Source organism: Trachemys scripta, chromosome 5 (genome assembly GCF_013100865.1).
Source record: "Trachemys scripta elegans isolate TJP31775 chromosome 5, CAS_Tse_1.0, whole genome shotgun sequence".
Lineage (NCBI taxonomy): Eukaryota > Metazoa > Chordata > Testudines > Emydidae > Trachemys > Trachemys scripta.
In genome coordinates this window covers 80,199,468-80,225,181 of record NC_048302.1, presented here as the reverse complement: position 1 = coordinate 80,225,181, position 25,714 = coordinate 80,199,468, and the positions used below count along the sequence as shown (strand labels likewise).

Below are 25,714 nucleotides of genomic sequence, written 5' to 3'. Positions count from 1 at the left end.
ATTCCTTACTTAAGTAATACCCATGTAAAGACTGTATGATCAGCCATACTATTTTCCAATTTGTCTTAGTGTTGACTGGGATTGAACGCAATGCATACAGACACTGTTTATGGTTATGAGAAGAGTTCTGTGAAGAATGACATGAGCAATTAAAGCCTTAAATTAAAGCCAAAACAGCCACTTTGAGCTATATTCTACCCTTGTTCCAAATGTGGGCCTTCCACTGATTTCAATTGTACATATTTGTTTATTTCTAAAGAACAAAGGTCAAATATAGCATTAAGTCACTACTCAGACATCAAAATTATTATTACATACATGTACACTCCTATTTAATCCTGCATCTATCATGCACCTTTGACTGCCTCAGCTGCACTCTGCCCTCTAATCCCTCTCCCCAGCGAATTCTAAAATTCCAAACTTCTGAACAGCTTCAAAACAGACACCATTATTTTAATTAAATCCACTGGCCACAGAAATGTTTCCTTTTTTTTCTCTTCCCAGATGTGAAACTCACACCTCACAAGCCTGATTAAAATGACCTGAGGCCCCAGTTGGACAACAGTCAGTCTACAATGGCGATGGTATTCATGGTCAGATATCTTGTGCCTTCTGAATGCTAGAAAAAGAACCTCATACTTTTCAAAAGGAGAGATTTCCAAAAGGTGCTGAGATACTGAACTGGAAATCATGACATTTTTATTAATAAACAAAATCTCTTTGTACAGAATTTTTAATATAAGAGATTCTCGCTCCCCCAGGTTGTTCTCCTGGCACTGGGAGAGCCTGGAGCTACAGGCTGAGGTATGAAAAAGTAACAAGAATAAAAAAAATGCAAGTGCTCTAAAACAGGCTTTTTGGCCAGGAAAAACACTTGATGGTATGGTATAAAGGTTTTACCGGTGATCCTTTGGAATAACCTATTGTTAGTAATACAGTCATGCCAAATTTACACCAATACATCTTGCTACCACCCCACCCCATCATGTATTTTATACACCACTCACATACCCTATTCATAATAAGCTGTACACACTATCCATATTTGCATACATGTGTCCACACACTCCATATTCACACACACTGGACACGTGTAACACAGCCCCGCACACGCACTGCCCCCGAGAATTCTGACCTCCGCCTGCACACGCGCGGAGGCTGAGGCTGGTGTCTCTGCAAGGAGGGAGCCCCGAGGCCCGAGGAGCGCGCGCAGCCCCCCGTGTTTTCCAGCCTTACCCTATGACCACCAGCTCCGGATCTCGGGCACGCCGCGGCGGGTCGGAAGTCACGGGCGGGGGGCAGGGGCGCCGCACCCCGCTAGCCACGCGCATGAAAGGCGCAGAGAAGAGCGGCGCCCGGGCTCGCAGCAGCCCAGCAGGGTCCCTGTCCCTCCTGGCGGCCCCAGCGCGGACGCGGCTGCAAGCAGCGCCCCCCTGTCATTTCTCATTGTGACCCTCCATCTCCCGTCGGGAGAGAGGCCGGGGGCGGGTGGGAAAGGGGTCTGCGGGGTCGGGCTGCTCCGGAGCCGCTGCAGCTTCACCCTCCGCTCGCTGCGGGCTCTTAGCGCCCCTTCCCGACGGCCGCAGGTGGCGGGGAGCGGAATTCCACAACAGCTGCAGTGAGCGGGCCGGGCGGCTCCTTCTGTCCAGGGCGCGGCTCTCCCCTGGGCAGATACTGTGCCAGCCGAGCCCACGCTCCAGGAAACCCCACTCTAGCCAGCCGCCTTCATTGCCCGAACAACCCTCGCCACACCCCACAAGTGACCGACCCATCCAGCTGCCGGACCCTGCCCTACTTTCTCACCCTAGGGAGAGCCCTGACCACTACCCCATCACTCCCCCCCCACACAGGCACCCCTTCCCTCATAAGAACGGCCATACCGGGTCAGACCAAAGGTCCATCTAGCCCAGTATCCTGTCTACCGACAGTGGCCGATGCCAGGTGCCCCAGATGAGTGAACCTAACAGGCAGTGATCAAGTGATCTCTCTCCTGCCATCCATCTCCACCCTCTAACAGACAGAGGCTAGGGACACCATTCCTTACCCGTCCTGGCTAATAGCCATTGATGGACTTCACCACCATGAATTTATCCAGTTCTCTTTTAAACTCTGTTATAGTCTTCCTACCAATTATTCCCCTCCTTCCAGGAACAAGAGCCTTAGTGCCCTAATGCCAATGCCCCCTAAACCCAACAAAGCCCTAGCCATCCTCCGGGTGCTGGAGCAATTTGTATAGTGGGGGTGCTGAGAGCCATTGAACCAAACAGTTAATCCTGTATATAATGGAAATCACTTCAAACCAGGGGGTGCTGAAGCCCCCCCAGTTCCAACACCTATGCCCCCCCCCACCTTCATGTTAGCCAATAAGAAAAGCCATACCCAACCATCCTAACACACACCTGCCAAGTCCTTCCACCCAACAGGACATCTGAATAGGTTCCCCCGCCCCTTCCCATCCCAGGGACAGGATTTTCAGAGCAAGGCTGCTGCTGGACTGCTCACTGGGGTCCAGATTCTGCCAGCAACGAGTAGCACTTTACTGCCCTCCTAACCCCACTGAAATGACAGGATGACTCTCAAAAAAAAGTACTACTCACTGAATATTAGTGGTTGAATCTGGCCCACCTTATTTGGAGGAGGGAAATGCAAAAATAAAACAAAAAGCAACACAGGTAGGGACAACTGCTGCCAAAAACAGTGGTTAAAAATACTCCTGTTCTTGAACTTGTACCAGGCATAGGGTTGGAGTGAGCTACAGCATCAGTCCAGGCAACAAGAATGCATGCACACCCTCAATGCACAGTAAACCATAAACATATGGAGAAAAGAAGATCATTAATGTCACTCTGGGGAATGATGGTGATTCCTCCTTTGTCCTGGTGTTAGAATTTTTATTTCAAAAGCACCATTTAATAAAGAAATTCCAAGGGAGATTTTCACCAATTGACTTTAAATGAAGGTTTATTTCAGAAATGAGTTTCTAACGCAGTTTATTCACTTCAAAATTCCTGTGCTTGCCCATGGTACTGGCAGATGTAGCCTACTGAGTATTTCCAAAATGTACCATTTAAAAATTTCTCTGTACCTAATGATATGCCTTATTAAATAATTCCACACATTCCCACTCCTACCCTCATTTCCCCAGCTGTTTCTGAAACAATTCCTGTATGCTTGGTTTGATGCAAGAGAAAGGCAAAGCACCAGATAACACCTACATCAGGCCTTGGCTTTCCTTTGCAGGGGTTAATGAATTTGGGAAAACAAATCAATCCAGAGCAAAGAGTTGGCTAGCAGCCTCTCCCTCAAAATCCTGCTGTGGGGGCAGGCGGACGGCCATCTCAGATAAACTGGTATGGATTAATTTTCCCCTCCACTATCCCAGTTTTAAGTATAGCTAATCTTCATGCTACAGGCAATGGGAGAACGTGTGTGACTGCATATTTACTCCAGAGAACTTCCCACTGCTACCAGTGTACAGGTTCCAACTCAACATGTACATCCCGGATAAATACTGTACATCTCTCCATAAACAAATATTACCAGGAAAGGGAGCCGTCTCAGGGGAGCTAAAAATAAACTGCTAAAATAGCAGGAATATATAACAATTGGCTAAGCTATATTAAAATAATATTTAAATCTTGAAAATGTAATATTTAGATTATAGGGTTTTTTATTTTGGTTTGTTTTAAGAGAGGAATGAAAAGGAAAGTATGCAGAAATATTTCTAATGTTTACAAATACAGCTATCCTCACATACAAGATTGAAAAACATTTACTTTACACATTCTTCTGAACCACTACAACACTAAATAATAATAAACACATTACACAATCCAGACAATAAGCACAAAAGAGCACTGCAACATAATTTTAATTGTAAGCCACTATGAATAAAGACACTAACAAAATGCAACTTATGAATTGCACACTGTATATCTGAGTATAAATGAGAAATATTTGCTTTGTTCTAAACTATAACGTAGTTTTATACTGCCACTAGCTGGCTATTTTATCAGAGTGTTACACTAACAACACAATACAGCAGCCCTTATGGACAAGTCACTTCAGTTATAAGACCCTAATTTACAGATGCTTATGACAGTCTTTTAAAAAAAAAAAAAAAAACCTGAGGCTGACGTTTTTCATATTTGGTCACAGTCTAGTGATGAATTTTATGAGGAAAATTTGACAAAAATTCCATTTGGTTGCCTGGGATATTGGGGACAGGGGGATTTTCACCAGGTAAAACTCATTATTTTTCCTCTACTTGGATATCACAAATACTGAGGGGAACCAGGGAAGCTGAATCAGATGGATCACAAAGGGAGGAACCACTAAAGCCATAATTCCCCTGTGGAGCTCCACTAGTGGTAGCAATTGTGAAAGCTGCAATTAGGACATATAAAAAGCAACAGAGGGTCCTGTGGCACCTTTAAGACTAACAGAAGTATTGGGAGCATAAGGCTTTCGTGGGTAAGAACCTCACTTCTTCAGATGCATCCCAATACTTCTGTTAGTCTTAAAGATGCCACAGGACCCTCTGTTGCTTTTTACAGATTCAGACTAACACAGCTACCCCTCTGATAATTAGGACATGGTTACCATGGTATCTTAAAATGCTTATGGAATGGACTAGGAAAAGGACAGGATTGTGGCTACAAGGGGGCCAAATTTTCATCCCCTACATGGAGTTCAAGTAAAAGGGTTTTGCACAGGAGACTTATATAGTGGCTTGGAGGACAAAAATCCCCTCACCCAGAGAGGAAGGCAGGGCATGGAGCACCTGCACAGTGAAGTGCAGTTTGTGAGCATAATAGGAACCTTAGGAAATGGACAGATTCAGGGAAACACTGAGGAGCATCTACAAAGCTGGAGCACTTAAATGAAGTATTAAACAGGAGGGGTGCAGAAGGGGTATTCACAGGGGATGTTCAATTACATGAGGGAACTCTGAAAATGTGGCTGAAGTGCACAGGAAGGCTTCTAAATGGTGTGCAAAAAGCATCAAGAATTTAAAAAGAAATGGAGGAACATAGCGTATCTCTATAAGTTTGGTGTAGTAAAAGTTTCTAGGGGAAAGTTGCGGAGCACTTCAAGGTCTCTAAACAGGAAAACAGACAACTGAAATTTTCAAATGAATTAACAGAAGTGTATGGCTGTGATAAAGAATTGGGGTCATTAGAGGAAGGGTACAAAAAGTACTTGGAACTTCTATGGTGAGCATATATGGAAGTGTACGGGTGATCTTCAAGAGAAATGGATACTCAGAGCAAAGGAAAGTAAACAAAGGAGCACAAAATCTTTAAAATTAGGGTTTTCTTGGATATATCAGGAACTACAGTGCTTCAAGCAATCTTTAGAGCAGTAACAAAGCTCAAAGAATTCAGGAGCACACTGACTGTCCTTAAAAGGGCAAGGCAACCACATGCAACTTTGTCTCTTTCTTCCTTTTCTGACCCATTTATCTCTTCCACTACAGAATACTAAGCAACAGAAGAAAATTAACAATCAACATGAATTTGCCTACTGCACTTTTGAGCAATATTTTCCCAGAAGCACTGGCTACAGTAGTGTAAATTAAACTAGTTTTGACTAATCATCTTCAAGCTGCTGCTGCAAGCACATCTGTGGAAATAATACTCTGCAGCAGGACAAATACAATGTTGCTGATGGGAAAATCCTGTAGAAATAACTATTAGTGTATGGGGGGAATGTGATGGGGAGGGAAACTGCAGATGCGGCAAATGTAGGATAACTGCAATATCATATCTTGCTTAAACTCCTGTATCCTCAGAGAGTATACTATAATAGATGTTAGATAACTAACTATGCTACAAAATGAAACCCTAAGAAGAAATGAGTGGCAAGCTTCCATGCCTGAAATGACAACTGTAGTCACCTCAACTTCCATTTTTTCCTCCTCTCAAGTTATATCTTGGTGCCTTAAAATATGCATTTTATAGTGGTTTGCAAAGATCTAAAGAAAATATATTTCTAGAATGAAGATGGTAAAATTACAACTCTGTTACATCAAGAAATAAATAAAAAGAATAAGATTATGGAAATGATAGACTATCATATCATCTGAACAAGTGGGTGCCAAAGAAAACAAAATATTAGAAGAAAAATATTTAGTGACTCTAATGCGATTTATTGCAGGCTGTAACATACATGCTCTAGTTTGCCAAAGGCAATAAAACCCAAAGAGGAAGTGCAAGATATGGAGAATTACAGTTGGAAAAGGGAAGCGAAAAAAGGCTGTCTGTAAAGCTACCATGTGAAAACTTAAAAAAAACAAAACAAAACTGCAGATGCTAATTTCTTTTATTTCTCTAAAGCCATGCAGTTTGTTGAATGGCCATTTTACCACATTTATTAACAAAGAACAGTATGACCTAGATTGCACGTGGTAACAAACAGTTCAACAAAGCTTCCTTTAAAAAAAAGGGGGGGGGCATATTGCACAAAATCACCATCATCACTCCAAAAAAATAATGCAAATGGGAATGCCACTTGAATTTACAGTCCCAACAGAGATACAAAACCTTCACAACTGTATTTAAAACTTAAGTTAGGCTCAGTACATTATAATTTACACAATAAATGTTTGCAGTGCAATACAGGGGACTAGAGAGTCCCTCCCCTGAAAAGCTTGCTATCTAAGTTAAGAAGAAATTGACCAGCACAGGTATGGATACATAAAATCATAGAAATGTAAAACTGGAAGGGACCTCAGTAGGTCATCTAATCCAGTCCCTTACACTCAAGGCAGAACTACATAAAAACTTGACCATTCTTGATAGGTGTTTGTCTAATCTGTTCTTAAAAACATGCAAGTATGAAGATTCCACAACCTCTCTAGGCAATTTGTTCCAGTGCTTAACAACCCTGACAGTTAGGACGTTTTTCCTAATGTCCAACCTAACCCTCCCTTGCTGCAATTTAAGCCAATTGCTTCTTGTCTTGTCCTTAGAGGTTAAAGAGAACAATTTTTCACCCTCCTGTTTGTAACAACTTTTTATGCACTTGAAAACTGTTATAATGTTCCCTCTCAGTCTTCTCTTTTCCAGACTAAAAAACCCAATTTTTTCAATCTTGCCTCATAGGTCATGTTTTCTAGACTTTTAATATTTTTTGTTGTTCTCCTCTGGACTTTCTCCAATTTGTCCACATCTTTCCTGAAATGTGGCACTCAGAACTGGACACAATACTCCAGTTGAGGCAATATCGGCATGGAGAGGAGTGGAAGAACTACTTCTCATGACTTGCTTACAACACTCCTGCTAATAAATCCCAGAATGATGTTTGCTTTTTTTGCAACAGTGTTACACTGTTGACTCAGATTTAGCTTGTGATTCACTATAATCCTCAGACTGCTTTCCTCTGAATTCCTTCCTAGGCAGTGAGGGGATGGAGAGAGAACAAGAAGAGAGAACGAGGGTGATTACAGTAAGATCACATTATTAATATTTTAGGGATTAATGCATATAGCATTGAGAGTTCCATGATTCCCCTTCAATGTCACTACTTAGCAAGGGAAACTAAGGTTTATAGATCACTGACTGACACAATATGTGAAGGACTTGACAGAGTGGAGAGATGCAGAGAGGGTCAAGAAAGGAGTTCCAGACTTAGGAGTCACATAAAAGAAAGTAAGGAGAAGAACATGTGAGGAAGAAATGAAGGAGGTTGTTAGAATTGTGGCTTAAGCTGAATGAAGAGGTGAGGGGAAGAGTGAAGAGGATGGGGAGGAGCATCAAAATAAATGCGAACGGAGAGAGATGCAAAAACTAAGACTGTCTCTGCTACAGACTTCTGCCAGTATAGATATACACCTCTACTTCGATATAACGCTGCCCTCGGGAGCCAAAAAATCTTACCGCGTTATAGGTGAAACCACATTATATTGAACTTGCTTTGATCCACCGGAGCGCGCAGCCCCGTCCCCCCGGAGCACTGCTTTACCGCATTATATCCGAATTCGTGTTATATCGGGTTGTGTTATATCGAGGTAGAGGTGTATGTTGATTGGGGTGTGAAGAGGTGTGATCACTGACTGACACAGCTATGCTGACAGACATCTGTAGCATAGACGCAGTTATACTGGTAAATCTGTGCTTTTACTGGTGTAGCTTGCTTCACTTGTAGCAGGTGGTTTTACTATACTGGTACAAATCACATCTTTGCTAATATAGCTGTAATGTAGCCATACTAGGAGTGCTTCGTCAGTGTAGTATACCGGTATTCCTAGACCAGTAAAGTGCTGCTAGTGTAGATTTAGCTTGAGTTGTGCATGGCCTTAAAGGAGTTCGAATTTGTTACGAAAAGCAAGAGAAAGCCAGGGACTGAACATAATAAGAGAGATAGGTGTCAGATCATTTTCACATCTAACTTTGGACAAACTAAAGAGGAAGAATAATCAGGGAGACCAGAAAGAAGGAAGGAAAAAGGAAAATTCAAGGAAAAAGATTGGAATAGATAAGAATGGCTTGAGGTGGACAGCATCACAATAGCAACCATCTTATTTGATTTGGACAATGTGGGGAGGGTGACATATGGTACCACACTTCGGCAATATTAAGAGTATGGTCACTGGCACTGTCTAACTCAAAGTTCCCCCAACCCAATGGTTCATTGGGCTGACACAGTGAAGGCAGGTCAGTTTCATAGTCAACAGTACACAGGGGAGTGACATGGCCAGCATTATGTCTGACTGTAAGGAATCAGGGCATAGGCAGTCTTGCCTAGCAGTCACAGCTGGGCCAACCCACCTTTCAAGGATGGCTACAAGGCAGAAGTCAGCAAGCAGGGATCAGAATAATCACTAGAGCCAAGATCAATAAGCAAGAGTCAGGGTCAGAGTCAAGGCAGGGTCAGAGGCCAGAGATCAGAGGTAGTTAGGCTGGAATCAGGACACAAGAAGAGTGAGAGTCAGGCAGGGGTTGGAGACTGGAGATCAGAAAGATAGGTGAGGTCTGGAGTCACAGCAGGCCAGAAAGCTGTGTAGTTGCCCAGACAAATTCCTGTTGTACCTCTAGGGTTAAATAGCAAGTATGGGCCAATCAGAGGACCGTAGGTTGGTGTCACTCTGAACAGTACTTCCTGCAGCACCTAATCTCCATAGTGCCCCTTCTATGTGGCAGTGCATGGTCTCCTGGTGGCAACACCACCTGTCCCAGGCTCTGCAGACCTGGGTCTAGTCTCATGGATCAATACATTACACTTACACACACACACACACACCCCACTTCCTCTGGGTTGGCCTCAGGCCTGTTTTATCCAGCAGGTCCTAAGGAAACCTTTTTACCATGTCATGACATGGGCAGCAGCAATGCTCTTCAGGATCATAGCCCTCCCAGTCACTGAGATAGTTCAGTCTCCCATTCTGCAGTTTAGAGTATGGGATAGTATGGGCTATCCTCATGCTCTTGGACCTGGAATGGTGGGGGTGGCTGTTTGGACTGGTCAGGAAAAGGGTCCTTCATGTAAGGCTTCAGCAGGGATACATTGAAAACATGATATGTCTTAAGGGATTGAGGGAGCTGCAATTTGAAGGTTACAGGGTTGATTTGCTGATAAATCCAGAATGGTCCAAGTAACTGGTGGTCTAGCTTGCAGATCAGCCTTTTCATACAGAGAGGTTTTGCTGCAAGCCAGACTATTTGGCCCACTGCGAGAGCTGGGCCTTCCTGGCATCAACAGTCCACATACCACTTGTAGTCCTTTTTCGTGTCTTCATGATGGTCTTTAAGCTCCTCCTGGATATGATTAATTCATTGGATCCAGTCAGTGGCTGCTGGGTTTGGGCAGGCTGCCAGCAAAGCTGGGTGGAAGTGAGGGTGAAACCCATAATTTGCAAAAAAGGGACTCTGCCCCACGGAGGCATGGTCAGCATTGTTGTATGAGAACTCAGCATAAGGCAAGAGGGAGAACAGTTATCAGAATGGTAGTTGACAAAGGACATTAGGTATTGCTCTAGTACTTGATCCACCTTCTCTGTCTGCCCATCTGTCTGAAGGTGGTACGTAGAGGAAGTAAAAGCGCAAATGTTCAGTAACCGGAGCATTTCACGCCAAAAGCGTGAGACAAACTGCTGACCTTGGTCCAAGATAATACAGTTCAGAAGCCCATGAAGATGGATTAATATGCACCACCAGCAGTTGAGCCATTGCTTCAGCAAAGGACAGGGCGCCAAAGGAGATTAAATACATCATTTTGCTCACTTAGTCCACAATGGTCAAGACTACCGTGTGGCCATCAGAGTCAGGGGGTCCCTGGAAATCCAGGGTGATCGAGGCCCAGGTTATAGATGAGAATGCCAATGGGCTTAGCGTGGGGTATCTTGGTGTGTGCACCCAAGTCACAAGAATCAACATAATCCCAGACCTCAACTTGTATATGGGGTCACCAGAAGAAATGGAAAGCCACGCGGGAAGTCTTAAGGCAGCGAAAATAGCCCAATAATGGAATGACATGGCACATATGACACACGTCTAGCCTGGGATGCCCTGGTGGAATGTAAATATGCACACTGAGTTATGTGATTGCATTCCACGTGGATCACTGCATTTTGGTTCTGGCTCTCATTTGTTCAGGCTGTTCCGTCACCTCCTGGGTTTATAGATTACTCCACAAAGCAGATCAGATTAGACCAATCAGGTCTTGGTGTATTGCAACACTAAGGAAATTGCGAGTTTTTAGGAAATAGGATGTTTTTGGTTAGTCTCCTCGTCCTCTTGGTAGTGTTCACCCTTTTGGGATAAGCCATTGTCTTTCCCATTCCTGGCTTCTGGATGATAGGTAATGATGAAATCAAACCAACAATGCCTATCTGAGCTGTCTTTGGTTCAAGGTTCAAGCCTTATGCGGCTAATCAAGGTTATTATGGTCAGAAAAGACTTGCATCAGGTGTCAGATTCCCTTGAGGTGATGGCACCACTCTTCAAAGGCTGATTTAATCACAAGCAGTTCTTGTATAATATTTCATAATTCCATTCAGCAGAGGTGAGTCTTTGGGAGGATTTTGAGTAGCGGTACAGCACTTGCTGTAGCACTCACTGAATGAGTATGGCCTCAATGAAAACAGCCTCCACTATGAATGCCTGGGACAAGTCCATATGTGCTAGATCAGGAGCAGTCATAAAAGTGGCTTGGGCTATTCAAAGGCATGGCGAGCTTCAGGCTTCTAAACAAATTTGATGGCTTTCCAGAGGAGGTTTGTCATGGTGGGTATTTGCCCTGAGAAGCCTGGAATGAACCATCAATTAAAAATTTGCAAAGTCCAGAAAGCTCTGTAACTCCCAGGGAGACCTGGAAACTGCCCAGCTGCAGATAGCCTCCACCTTTTGTGGGTCCATCTTAATGCCCTCTGGGGAAAGGATATAACCCAAAAATTCTGAGAAGGATTGGTCAAAGGTACATTTTTCCAGTTTCACTTATACTCTGTGCTTCCATAGTCTTTTCAGGATGGAACGAACATGGTAACAATGTTGACCAGGGTTCTTTGAAAACACAGGATGACACCAAGATAGTTGACTACATACTGGCCCAGAATGAAGTGTTGAAAGGTTATGGGAGCATTGGTCAGACTAAATTGCATTACTAAATATTCATAGTGCCTATAGCAGGCTCAAAAGGCTGTCTTCCATTCGTCTCCTGCTCTAAGGTACACTAGGTTGTAAGCCTTCTAGAGATCCAGTTTGGTGAAAATTCAGGCAGACCATACATGATCTAATAATTCTGAGATTAGGGGCAAGGGATACTGGTGTCAGACCATCACCTGTCTTAGGGCTTGACAGTCTACGCAGAGGCATAGCATTCCATCCTTTTTCTTAACAAAAAGGACCAGAGCCCCTGGCAGGGAGATGGAGTACCAGGTGAAGCCCTAGGCCAGATTTTCCTAGATGTATGAACAAAAGGCTGCCAGTTCTGGCTCAGACATTGCATAGATCCATCCGTAAAGGACCTTCATCACAGGGTGCAGGTCTAAGGGATAGTCATAGTCCCAGTGCAGATGTAGCATGTCTGCATTTTTCTTGGGAAGCTCGGAAGCAATTCCTTCTGGCTAGCCAATGTCAGAAATCTGTATGGTTGCCCAGACAACTTCTTGGAACACTCTCCAGGGTTAAATAGTGATCATGGGCCAATCAGAGGGCCACAGGGTGCTTTCACTGTGGACCTTTTGTGTGGTATTTCCTGTGGCACATAAGCTTCACAGTGTTCCTTGGATGAGGCTCTGCATGGTCTCCCTCTGGTGATGTGGAAACATCTGCTATCCCAGACTCTGCAAACCTAGATTCTAGTCCCACACATCTAAGTCCTTACACTTGCCTTTGACTGCCCTAACCCAATGGATCAGGTATTCATTTTGCAACTGGGTGAACTGGAGCTGGCCATTCAGTGTAATATCAAGAGAGACTTGAACACATGACCTTCAGGCTTCTAGTCAAGCACCTTAACCACTCAGCCACCAACAATTTTGTTTGTTTTAAACTTAACTGGATTTTTATTCCCCCTCACAAGCCTTCTCTCAATAGTGAGGATTTAAGAATTTAGCATAATTCCTGATACATATATAAAATTAAACTCTACGTAATAGCATCTGAATAAAGGAGAGATGGAGAGCAGAGTCCCTTACATATGAAATTTACTGTTTTTTAAGTGAGTATTTGGCACTTACATCCCACAGTGATAAGCAGATTAGAAAGACAGACTGAGAAAGAAAAAGGAAAGTTATCTTGCCGTTGAACATTTCATGAGTTTTCTCTCTGAGTCTGGATATCATATCAGGGTCCTAAAAGAAGGAAAAACTCAGGGGAAGTGTAATTGCATTTGTAAAAAGAGGTTTATTACTTTAAATAACAGGAAAGCACATGGCTGATGCCCGATGCCAGTTTTCAAACTGTATGCAGACTCAATATGAAGATACTGGGTCAGATTCTCAGCTGGTTTAAGTCAGCACAGTTCTACTGAAGTTAATGCAACTACACCAATTTGCACTAGCTGAAAACTAGCTCTGTTTATGTGTCGAATACAGCACTGTATAATAAATTTGTTAGGCTCTAAAGTGCCACAAGTACTCCTCATTCTTCTTGCTGATACAGACTAACATGGCTACCACTCCGAAATCTAGCACTGTTATAGTTACAAAACTAGATGGTCACTAGATGTCACTCTTGTTCCATAAAAGTGAAACAGTATGCACTGACATTTCACTGGAGAAATTCATGGTTGTCTTCCATAGTAACATCTACATGGCTAAAAGGAAACTTTAATACAATGATGGTATTTACCTTGTCACAGAACACTGTGTGATGAAACTAAAATGCTTGAAATATTAATTCTCCACTAGAGATGGACCTGCATCCAAACCCAGGATCTGACCCCCCCTTCCCACAAATTTTTTTTTTGGGGGGGGGGGGTGAAAGGGGGATTCAAAATCCAGATCTGAATTTTGCAGCTTTCAGGTCTATCATGTGCCTCTACATTATAGCGGGGGGACTAGAGGTCAGTACCATGGAGTGTTATTCTGAGCTCTTTTACTGTCCTGCTATGTAAGTTTGGGAAAGTCACTGACCCTTTCTGTGCTTCATTTTATCCACATACTAAATGAGTATATTAATATTACTTGCCTCACGAACTTTTTTTTAATAGAGAGCTTTGAGATCCATGAATGAAAGCCACACTATCAGAGGCTCGTTCATCTGCACATCTACCAATGTGATATATGCCATCATGTGCCAGCAATGCCCCTCTGCCATGTACATTGGCCAAACCAGACAGTCTCTACGCAAATCAGACGTCAAGAATTATAACAGTCAAAAACCAGTCAGAGAACACTTCAACCTCTCTAGTCACTCAATTACAGACCTCAAAGTCGCAATACTCCAACAAAAAAACTTCAAAAACAGTCTCCAACAAGAAACTGCAGAATTGGAATTAATTTGCAAACTGGACACCATTAAATTAGGCTTGAATAAAGACTAGGAGTGGATGGGTCATTACATGAAGTAAAAACTATTTCCCCATGCTAATTTTTCCCCTACTGTTACTCACACCTTCTTGTCAACTGTTGGAAATGGGTCATCCTGATTATCACTACAAAAGTTTTTTTTCTCCTTGCTCCTCCACCTTAATTGATTACTCTCGTTACAGTTGGTATGGTATGGCATTTTTTCATGTTGTCTGTGTATATATATCTTCCTACTGTATTTTCCACTGCATGCATCTAATGAAGTGGGTTTTAGGCCACGAAAGCTTATGCTCAAATAAATTTGTTAGTCTCAAAGGTGCCACAAGTACTCCTCGTTCTTTTTGCTGATACAGACTAACACGGCTACCACTCTGAAACCTGTCACTATAACCTTTGTCATCTTGCTGAACAAATGAACCACAAGATGTCTTTAACATAAAAGCAATATATACAATCTATCTGAGGAAACTAAATATTGAAAAAAAATCCTTTGACACTATTTTGGGAGAATAAATATTGATATCTAGTTTTTGTTTGTTTGTTTTTGTTTACCTGATTAAAAGTACGTTTGTTATTTCACAGAATCACTTTGCTAAGTGTAATGCTCACTATGAGTAGTCTCAAGGAAGTTAATAAGACTACTCATGGTAATGAGTGGCATACCTGATAGTAAGTGCTTACAGATCACTTCCTAAAGCAGAAGCACTAGATCTTGGGGCCTGTAATGTAAACTTAAGTTCCTTCCTTTCTAGTGCATAGCAACAACTAACACATCTGATTTTAGCTTATACTTTTGAACTATTTTTATTGTCTTTTGTTTTTCTGTGTCAGTAGTGCACTAGCCTTTCACAATTATGGCCTAATTCTGCATGCCCTCATTCATATTCTATGCAAATGGTGTCTGAAAACTTTCTTGCAGTTGAATGACTGCCAAATTTTGGACATCATCCTGAAGTACTGTACATGGTTTGAATCGAACATTACCCCGAAAATAGAAATTGGGAAACAAAAAACTTGGTAACAAAACTGCCTGAAAGCAAATATTAAACTTTATCATGCAATAACCTGAGCATTTGCTGAGTATTAACTCGCGCATTTTTTATCCTGATTTGGTGCAAAAAAATTGTGTTTCCCAAAGCATCAGGGCCATCTGTCAGATGATGTATTATATATATATGTTATTTCTTAGACTGAGCTTCTGAAAGCTACTGAGATAAGACATACATACTTAGGAGTTCATTTATCTTTGGAAGCAAATCTGACATTTTACATATTTTTACATAAATTATTAATTAATGTCAAGAAAATGCAATCATCTTGATTAACTACAATAATAAAGAAAGCTAATTAGTGTTTTGGTAGAGGTGTTTTATTTCTTTTGGATCTGATAGGAAGCATTTACTGCAGCAGGATCAAGTGTCCTTGGAACAGAAGGGGGAAGGGGAAAAAAAAAAGGTTGAATAAAATTCTTGGAAATGGTCCATAAGGCTTTCAAAGCACATCAGTAATAAGAATATAATGATAAAATAGAGGGAAAACACAATTACTATTCTTTTCGCATACAAAGGATTTCTTTTACCAACATAATGATTATATCAAAGTGGTCAGTAAATCTTTCTTTTCTCTTTCTTAACCCAAAAAGCCTTGATCAAACAGCCATCATCAGACCTATTTGATCTACTGTATATCAGGCACTATTGAGCAGCTAAGATAAGGGTGTACTTTAGAGTTTGCATTGTTTCAAATAAACCTTCACCACTCACAGGAGGTCTGAGCACAGCAGGAATGCTCAAGCTATGTTTGGAGCAGGCCAGAGAAAGAGTCTGCTCTAACTTGTGCAAGGAGCCAGACTAGGCCCTGGCAGCCAAGGCACAGGAAGGCCCATACCTTGGTCACTGTACCAGGTTCACCAACAGCACCTAGGGTAATTTGGTCCAACATGTGTGCAACAGTAGACCAGACAAAAACTTGGTTTAATCTGGATGGGTGTTCAGAGGTGCAACAGGACAGCCTGTGCCCCAGAGCGACAGCTATCCCAAGACATGCACACAAGGTGAGTATACTCCAACAAATCAATATTTAATGTGTGATGCCTCAGACATTTGATGTCCCTGACCTTCTCGCAACTTATATAGTACCAAATACCGGACTGAAAACTATCCCCACAGGCATACTACTGTATATTTGTCTATTTTGGGGATTGACACTTTCTTTCAAAGAATCTGTGCGCTTTAGAAAGGGCCAATTTCACAAAGCTGAAAACAATTATGAGCCAAATCAGCTGGGGAGGTGGGAGAATTTAAAGAGAAAAATGCAAATATCTGTGAATGGTTTATTAGATGCTCAAAAAGCAACAAGAAAGAAAGAAGTCTGCACTGGTTAAAAAAACAACCTGGCTTAGAAGGCAGCTATAAAAAACGAAATATATGTAACAAATGAAGGAAACCAAAGATAGTAATGAATATAAATCAGAAGCTAGGAATTGCAGAAAGTTGGTAAGGGAAACAAAGGATACACAGGAAAAAAGATCTATGGCCAGCAGAGTTGAGGATAATAAGGAAGAATTTTTAAATATATTAGGAACAAAAAGAATCCTGAAAATTGTATTGGTCTATTACCAGATGGAAATGGTAGAATTATCAGTAATAATGCAGAAAAATCAGATGTGTTCAATAAATATTGTTGTTCTATATACGGGGGGGAAACAGTGATGTAGTCATTTTATGATGATAAAACTCTTCCCATTCCACTATTATCTCAGCTTAGGTGGTCAGTGTGCAAACGCAGCCCCTGGCTTGAAGGGGTTTCCATCATATACAGGGGTTACCGTTTGGTTCAACAGCTCTCAGCACTCCCACTGTATAGATTGTTCCAGCCCCCCATCTCAACAGCTACCACATTTAGAGATTTTTAAATCAGCAGGTCCAGATAACCTGCATCCAAGAGTTTAAAAACAACTGGCCCCAGAGCCCATTGGACAATTAATGTTGCTTTCCACTAATTCTTGGAACACTGAGGAAGTTCCAGAAGATTGGAAGAAGGCTAATGTTTTGCCAATATTTAAAGAGGGTAATCAGGATAACTTGGGTAACTACAAGCCCGTCAGTCTGACATCAATCCTAGGCAAAATAATGGAGTAGGTGATACGGGACTCAATTAATAAAGAATTAAAGGAGGGTAATACAATTAATGCCAATCAACAAGGGTTTAAATAGATCCTGTCAAACTTTCTTGATGAGATTACAAAGTTTGGTTGATAAAGGCAATAGTGTTGATGTAATATATTTAGACTTCTGTAAGGCATTTGACTTGGTACCGTATTATATTTTGATTAAAAAATTAAACAAAAATCAACATGCTTCACATTAAATGCATTAAAAACTAGCTAAATACAAGGCCTCAAAATGTAATTGTAAATGGGGAATCACCATAGAGCATGAATGTTTCTAGTGGAGTCCCATAGGGATTGATTTTTGACCCTATGCTATTTAAAATGTTTATCAATTACTTGGAAGAAAACAAAATAATCACCGATAAAGTTTTAAGAGAACAAGAAGATTTGGGGAGTGGTAAATAATGAAGGGGACAGGTCACTGATACAGAGCAAACTGATACAAAGCAAACAAATGTGTTTCGATATGGCTAAAGATCAATGTACACATCTAGGAACAAAGAAAATAGGCCACACTTACATGATGGGAGACTCTATCCTGGGAAGCAGTGGCTCTGAAAGTGACTTGGGGGTCATGGTGGATAATCAGCTGAACATGAGCTCTCAGTGTGACACTGTGGCCAAAAGGGCTATTGTGATCCTAAGGGCTGGTCCATACTAACCCCCCACTTCGAACTAAGATACGCAACTTCAGCTACGTGAATAACGTAGCTGAAGTCGAAGTATCTTAGTTCGAACTTACTGCGGGTCCACACGCGGCAGGCAGGCTCCCCAGTCGACTCCGCGTACTCCTCTCACGGAGCAGGAGTACCAGCGTCGACGGCAAGCACTTCCAGGATTGATCCCAGAAGATCGATTGCTTACCGCCAGACCCGGAGGTAAGTATAGACGTACCCTTAGATACATAAAACAGAGGAATCTCAAGTAGGAGCAAGGAGGTATTATTACCTTTGTATTTGTCACTGGTGCAATCATTACTGGAATATCATTTCTAGTCCAGACATCTGCAGATAAAGAAGGATGTTGATAAACTGGAGAGGGTTCAGAGAAAAGCTTTGAGAATGATTAAAGGATTGGAAAACATGTCTCAATGATAGACTCAATGATTTTGTATCTATTTAGCTTAACACAAAGAAGGCTAAGGAGCAATTTGATCACAGACTAGAACTACCTACATGAAGAGCAAATATTTGATAATGAACTCTTTAATCTAACAACATAGGTATAAAGAAGAGCCAATGGCTAGAAGATGAAACTAACAAATTCTGACTGGAAATAAGGTGTACAGTTCTACAAGTGAGCATAATTAGTCACGGGGACAATTTCCCTAGCGTCATAGTGGATGCTCCATCACTAGCAATTTTAAAATCAAGATTGTATGTTTTTCTAAAAGAAATCCTGTTTCAAACTGGAATTATTTTGGAGAAGTTGTATGCCTGTGTTACGCAGAAGATCAAACTAGATTATCAGAATGGTCCTTTACAATCTATGAATCTTGTAGTGCCCAGTGCTGGAGACAGGGCACTAGTTTAGCTGCATCATTGATCTGATCCAGTGTGGCGGTTCTTATTTTCCTTTGAAGAAAGCCAATATAACAAATTGCTAATGACTTCACTTGTTCAGCTCTCAATTTTACATATAAAGTCTGGGGTCACTTCCCTGATCTAGTTATGGATGGATAAAATTTTACTGGTCACAAACATTGCATTAAATTGCATAAACACAAGAATACAGTCACTGTTAGCAGATACCCACTTTGCTTTCATACATAAACAGGGCTGGCTCCAGGGTTTTTGCCGCCCCAAGCAGCAAAAAAAAATAAAATAAAATAAAATAAAAAGCTGCGATCGCGATCTGCGGCATTTCGGAGGCAGCTCTACCGCCGCCACTTCATTCTTCAGCGGCAATTCGGCAGCAGGTCCTTCGCTCCGAGAGGGAGTGAGGGACCCGCCACCGAAGAGCTGGACATGCCACTCCTCTCCATTGGCCACCCCAAGCATCTGCTTGCTGAGCTGGTGCCTGGAGCCAGCCCTGTACATAAACACTTGAAAATAACTCACCCAAACATAATATGCTACCCATGCCCCATACCAAGATTAATAATCTTCTGCTATCAGGATGGCATGCCTGCCATGTTTAAATGTTTATTTATTAATTTTTATGGGAAAGTTCGGTGTTTGGATTCTGCTGTCTAGCATGGATTTAGTGGCAGGAGGGCCACGGGCTTCAGTTATTGTTCCAGTACAGCGGTCTCTAATTATAGTGAGTAGAGGGACCAGGAAGAATCTCAATGGCTATCATCCTGAAATGTGCTTGGATTTCAAAGTCTCTTCTCTACCACACTAGAGCTAGGTCCTGTTAGTGAATGGTGGAGCAGAGGCCATGGTGAAAGATATTTACAGAGAAAGCCATGTATGAGTCTCTCAACTTACCACCATTCTTTACAAAGGCCCAAGACACAAGATAGCAGCAGCATACCCTGAGAAGTCCAGGGAATGCCTGTTTTATGTCTCCTTAATCATCCATTAAAAAAAAAAAAAAAAAAAGGGAGATCCCATGGTACACTCCACAATCATCAACCAGGTCTCAGGGAGTCCTGCTGGTAGGCCTGACGGAAATAACTTATATATAGACCCACCAGAAAGTATATGGGGTTCCCAGGACAGGGCCACAGAAGCAAAATGTTAAGAACACTATTCTCTATGCAAGTTGCAGAGTCGGCTGCCGAGGAAAGTCCTCTCTGCTCTAGGGGAGCTGAATTTCAGAATAGCTCCCCCATCCCAAAGGAACATGGCAAAGATGTCTGTGAGGGAAGTACTAGTTATTTCTTTTTTAACCTTTTCTACAGTGAGTGGTGCCGGAACATTAACATTCCAATCCTTTCTGAGTCAAATATCCAAGTGCACTCTTGTCACCAGCCAATTCCAAATAGAACACAGATGACCTATCACAGAGAGGCAAAAATTTTCATTCAGTAAACTTCTTCAACTTGTTGCTACCCAGTAATATGAGGTAGTGGGAAAACTATAATTTGGTGATAAAGGCTTCAATTCTGTTTTCTTCTTGGCAGTTTGCTAAAGCCCTCATTCTTAGAAAACACATAAAAAACAACAAAACGACAGTTAAGACAAATAATTTTCAATTGAAAAATTGCTAAAGGTTACAAACTACATCCTGACTTGTCTCTCTCTTTTCTTAAAAATTATGTACTGAAACTCCTGGATATCACAGCACTCATGTACTCATTTTCAAAAACACCATTCAGTATTATGGTCTGTCAGCTTACAAAGTAATAATTTTCTTTCAAGAGGTAAACTTATTTAATAACTTTATGTCTAGTAGAATATTGAGGCATCTAACAAATGGAAATAAAAAACACTGATAGAGATTGGGCCTTGGTACAGTTGTCATCTTTTAAGAAGCATATCCTTGCTTTCATTTACTGTAGGCTACTATATAGAATCATAGAATATCAAGGTTGGAAGGGACCTCAGGAGGTCATCTAGTCCAACCCCCTGCTCGAAGCAGGACCAATTCCCAACTAAATCATCCCAGCCAGGGCTTTGTCAAGCCTGACCTTAAAAACCTCTAAGGAAGGAGATTCCACCACCTCCCCAGGTAACCCATTCCAGTGCTTCACCACCCTATAAAATAATATTCTGTCTGCTGAGTTGACAAGTACTTTTAATAGCAAGCTTCAATGAATGTAAAATTCCTCTTCCACAATATTACATTTTATGAAGGAGCACAAGCACATCTCCCTAATCCTCCCATCTCTGGAACAATTACTACTAAAACTAAGAATCCAATTTAAATCCTGCAATTGCCATGGACATAATACAGGCCTGAATATATTTTGAAATTGATGTTAAGAGGTACTCTTCTTCCAGAGCCTCTTAACTCAATTCTAATCATAGAGCAAGTTCTCTTCTCGGATTTACTTGACAAATCTTTACTCCAATATTCTGCTCTCCCTTTGTGTAAGGAAACATCTCTCCTTCACAAGCACTGCATCAAAAACACATACTTTTTTTTTTAAATCAGATCTGTTTGATATTTAATTTCATTATGGTGAAATAGAATTGTCTCAGCCAGAGTGAAGGGAAGATGTACACTTACTGACTGTAAATGTACAATCATTTTGCAGTTATTTAATTCCCTGCACAATGGTTGATGTGAGTCTAATCTGCATAATCTTTGCATGGTTATTAAGAAATAATCACTTGTGATTATGCAAATCCCTCTCTCTCACTGGATGCATCCTTCACCACTCTGTATCCAGAAGCCAAAAACAAAGCCACATCAATATCTGACCCCATTCCCACCTATTGTCAGCACTTAAATACTACAAAAACAACAAGGAGTCCAGTGGCACACTAAAGACTAATAGATTTATTTGGGCATAAACTTTCGTGGGTAAAAAAAACCCACTTCTTCAGATGCATGGAGTGAAAATTACAGATACAGGCATAAATATACTGGCACATGAAGAGAAGGGAGTTACCTTACAAGTGGAGAACCAGTGTTGACAAGGCCAATTCAGTCAGGGTGGATGTGGTCCACTCCCAATAATTGATGAGGAGATGTCAATACCACATTCTACAGGTCACTATCCTCTGATCCCACTGAGGAGTACCAAAAGAAACTACATCTGCTCAAGAAACTCCCTGCTATAGCACAGGAACAAAGCTACACAGACACACCCCTAGAGCCCCGACCAGGGGTATTCTGCTACCCAAATCCATAAACCTGGAAATCCTGAACGCCCCATCATCTCAGGCATTGGCACTCTTACAGCAGGATTATCTGGCTATTTGGACTCTCTCCTCAGACCCTATGCTACCAGTACTCCCAGCTATCTTTAAGACACCACCGACTTCCTGAGGAAACTACAATGCATTGGTGTTCTTCCTGAAAACACCATCTTGGCCACCATGGATGTAAAAGCTCTTTATACCAATATTCCAAATGAGGATGGACTACAAGCTGTCAGGAAAGTATCCCTGATGAGGTCACGGCACACCTGGTGGCTGAGCTTTGTGACTTTGTCCTCACCCACAACCATTTCAGATTTGGGGACAACTTAGACCTTCAAGTCAGCGGCACTGCTATGGGTATCCGCATTACCCCACAGTATGCCAACATTTTCATGGCTGATTTAGAACACCACTTCCTCAGCTCTCGTCCCCTAGTGCCCCTCCCCTACTTGCGCTACATGGATGACATCTTCATCATGTGGACCCACAGGAACGAGGCCCTTGAAGAATTCCACCTTGATTTTAACAATTTCCACCCCACCATCAACCTCAGCCTGGACCAGTCCACAAAAGAGATCCACTTTCCTGGACACTACAGTGCAAATAAGTGATGGTCACATAAACACCACCCTATACCAGCAACCTACTGACTGCTATACTTACCTACACACCTCCAGCTTCCATCCAGGACACATCACATGATCCATTGTCTACAGCCAAGCCCTAAGATACAACTGCATTTGCGCCAGTCCCTCAGACAGAAACAAACACCTACAAGATCTTTATCAAGTATTCTTAAAACTACAATACCCACCTGGGGAAGTAAGGAAACAGACTGACAGAGCGACATGGGTACCCAAACGTCACCTGCTACAGGACATGCCCAACAAGGAAAATAACAGAACACCACTGGCCATCACGTACAGCCCCCAGCTTAAACCTCTCCAGCACATCATCAACTATCTACAACCTTTCATCACTTTGACAGACCTTGGGAGGCAGGACAGTCTTCACTTACTGACAGCCCCCCAACCTGAAGCAAATACTCACTGGCAGCTACACACCACACCACAGAAACACTAACCCAGGAACCAATCCCTGTAACAAATCTCGTTGCCTACTCTGTCCCCATATCTACTCTAGCCACACCATCAGAGGACCCAACCACATCAGCCAGACCCTCAAGGGCTCATTCACCTGCACATCTACTAATGTAATATATGCCATCATGTGCCAGCAAAGCCTCTCTGCCATATACATTGGCCAAACCAGACAGTCTCTACGTAAAAGAATAAATGGACACAAATCAGACATCAGGAATGGTCATAAATACAAAAGCCAGTAGGAGAACACTTAATCTTCCTGGACATTCAATAATAAATTTAAAAGTAGCCATTCTTCAATAAAAAAAACTTCAAAAACAGACTTCAAAGAGAAACTGCAGCGCTACAATTCATTTGCAAACTTAACACTATTAATTGGGCTTGAATAGGGATGGGAAATGGCTGGCTCACTACAAAAGCAATTTTCCCTCTCTTGGTATTGATACCTCCTCATCAATTATTGGGAGTGGACAACATCCACTCTGACTGAATTGGCCTTGTCAGTACCGGTTCTCCACTTGTAAGGTAACTCCCTTCTCTTCATGTGCCAGTATATTTATGCCTGTATCTTAAATTTTCACTCCATGCATCTGAAGAAGTGGGTTTTTTACCCACGAAAGCTAATGCCCAAATAAATCTGTTAGTCTTTAAGGTGCCACCAGACTCCTCATTGTTTTTGTGGATACAGACTAACATAGCTACTCCTCTGACATTTAAATACTGTAAAAGTTGTAACAGAAATAATGAAGCTATATTCCCAGCTATTAAAGGCAAGTTGATTAACAAAGGAATTTCTCTTACTGAGTAGAAGAAAGGGGATGTTTACACAGCAAATAGACATCCATGGCTGGTCCGTGCCAGCTGACTTGGGCTCACAGGACTTGGACTGTGGGGCTGTTTCATTGCAGTGTAGACTTATGGGCTCAGGCTGGAGCCTGGGCTCTAGGACCCAGCTATGTGGGAGGGTTGCAGAGTTCAGGCTCCAGCCCAAGTCCGGAAGTCTACACAGCAATGAAACAGCCCCGAAGCCTGAGCCCCACAGACCCAGCCGGCTGGCACAGGCCAGCTGTGGGTGTCTAGGTGCAGTGTAGACATATCATCCTGAAGTTTTCTTAGCCTAAAAGAGGGCAATGAAAGATGGTTACAGGTTGGAGAATATCAGAAGCTATAGGGACCACATTTATTGAGATGAGAGGTTCTGAGGCTAGCAGCCAATCAAAGTAGAGGTAGCTGTTTTAGGGTTCTCTGTTCAGTTTCTTAAGGTGAAAAGTTTAAACAAGCCCAGAACAGAAGGTCTAGAAGGGAAACAGTAAGGGTTAAAGGACTTAGTGGCCAAAGTACAGATGGTTGGGAAAGGCTATAGGGGAAAGGATGGTTAAAGGGGAAAAATAAAAGAAAACTGGGTATTATATTATAGCCATTGTGGTAAATAGATTTTTAATAGAGAGCAAGAGATAGTAGTAAATATCTTTTCTTCCCCTCCAGTTTCTTATATTTTTACCCATATGTGATTAATTAGGGCTATATCTACACCACTTATGAATTCTAATGGATATTGTGAAGTTGTATTATGAAAAAAAATGTTCTATTGTGAATGCCTATATGTATGTGAATCCATCTTTTGCTGACAGTGCCTTTAGCACGTACATCCCAGACAGATACAAAGAGAAACACTTAAGGTTAACAACAGTACTTAAACCGCACAAGGTTATGCGGGGGAGGAAAAAAAAAAAAGAGCATCTGCATCCTTTAAGAAACCTGTTTAGCTGATTCCTCTGAAGAGAAGGGGGCAGGTGAGCAGTAGAAGTTACCCTGAGGAGAACAAAAGAGGCCAGGAGGCCAGACAGGGTTTAAAATATATGAACACACACAGAAACAGAACAAGCAGCATGCGGCAGGAGAAAGCAAGGTCACGGATGCTGGATAAAGGGTTTCATGAGGGAGAGAGGCAAGCTAACATGCAGCAGACTGAAGGAGGAGGGGACATTCTACTTATCTGCCTTCTGGGACTCTAATGGTTCCCCAAGGACTCACAAGGGACAGATAAGCTAGAAAGTGAGGGACATTTGCAGTTTGAGATGTTCACTATTTTTGATCTGTATTCTCCTGTGCTTTACATGATTAAGCATAAACAAGAATAAAGGTTTTACACCATACAAAGTGTGTGTGTATATATGCTTCACAACTACTGGGTGCCCCAAGAGAGTTAAAGAGTAAACCAGAAGCTTGACACCTTTGGGGTGGAGTGTTGGTCCATTTAAGTGAGTGACATATTTCAGGGTCAGCATTGGTCCCGGGGCCTAGGCAGCGCCGGTGAAACCCATTGGGCGATCGTCTAGGGCACTAGCATTTGGGGAGCAGCATTTTGGGTCCTCTGGCGGCGATTGCGGCGGCCGGATCTTCGACCGCCCCAGTCGTCATCGGCATTTAGGCGGAGAGAGCTGGGGCGGGGAGCGCAGGGAGGGCTGCCTGCAGCAAGTAAGGGGGGCGGTGGCACACAGGGGAACTCCCGGCCCCAGCTCACCTCTGCTCCGCCTCCTCCCTTGAGCATGCTGCCCCACTCTGCTTCTCTCCCTCCCAGGCTTGCGGCGCCAAATGGCTGATTGGCGCCGCAAGCCTGGGAGGTGGGAGAAGTGGAGCAGCGATGGCGTGCTCGGGGAGGAGGCGGAGCAGAGGTGAGCTGGGGTGGGGAGCTGCCGCCCAGCTCCCC

The 25,714-nt window shown here is 42.4% G+C and overlaps 1 protein-coding gene across 2 annotated transcripts in view; it reads right to left on the bottom strand.

Moving 5' to 3' along the window:
• Positions 1-25,714, bottom strand: part of FAM149A (family with sequence similarity 149 member A) — a 73,167-nt gene that overhangs the window by 26,310 nt on the left and 21,143 nt on the right. Inside the window, exon 1 of one of the 2 annotated variants that reach the window (XM_034770859.1) lies at positions 1,237-1,744. The exons of the other annotated variant lie outside the window; for it this stretch is intronic. Coding sequence (XP_034626750.1) covers positions 1,237-1,331 — 95 coding nt within the window. The 5' untranslated portion in view covers positions 1,332-1,744. Of the gene's footprint in view, positions 1-1,236; positions 1,745-25,714 lie in introns of those variants that run through there. 2 annotated transcript variants of the gene reach the window in all.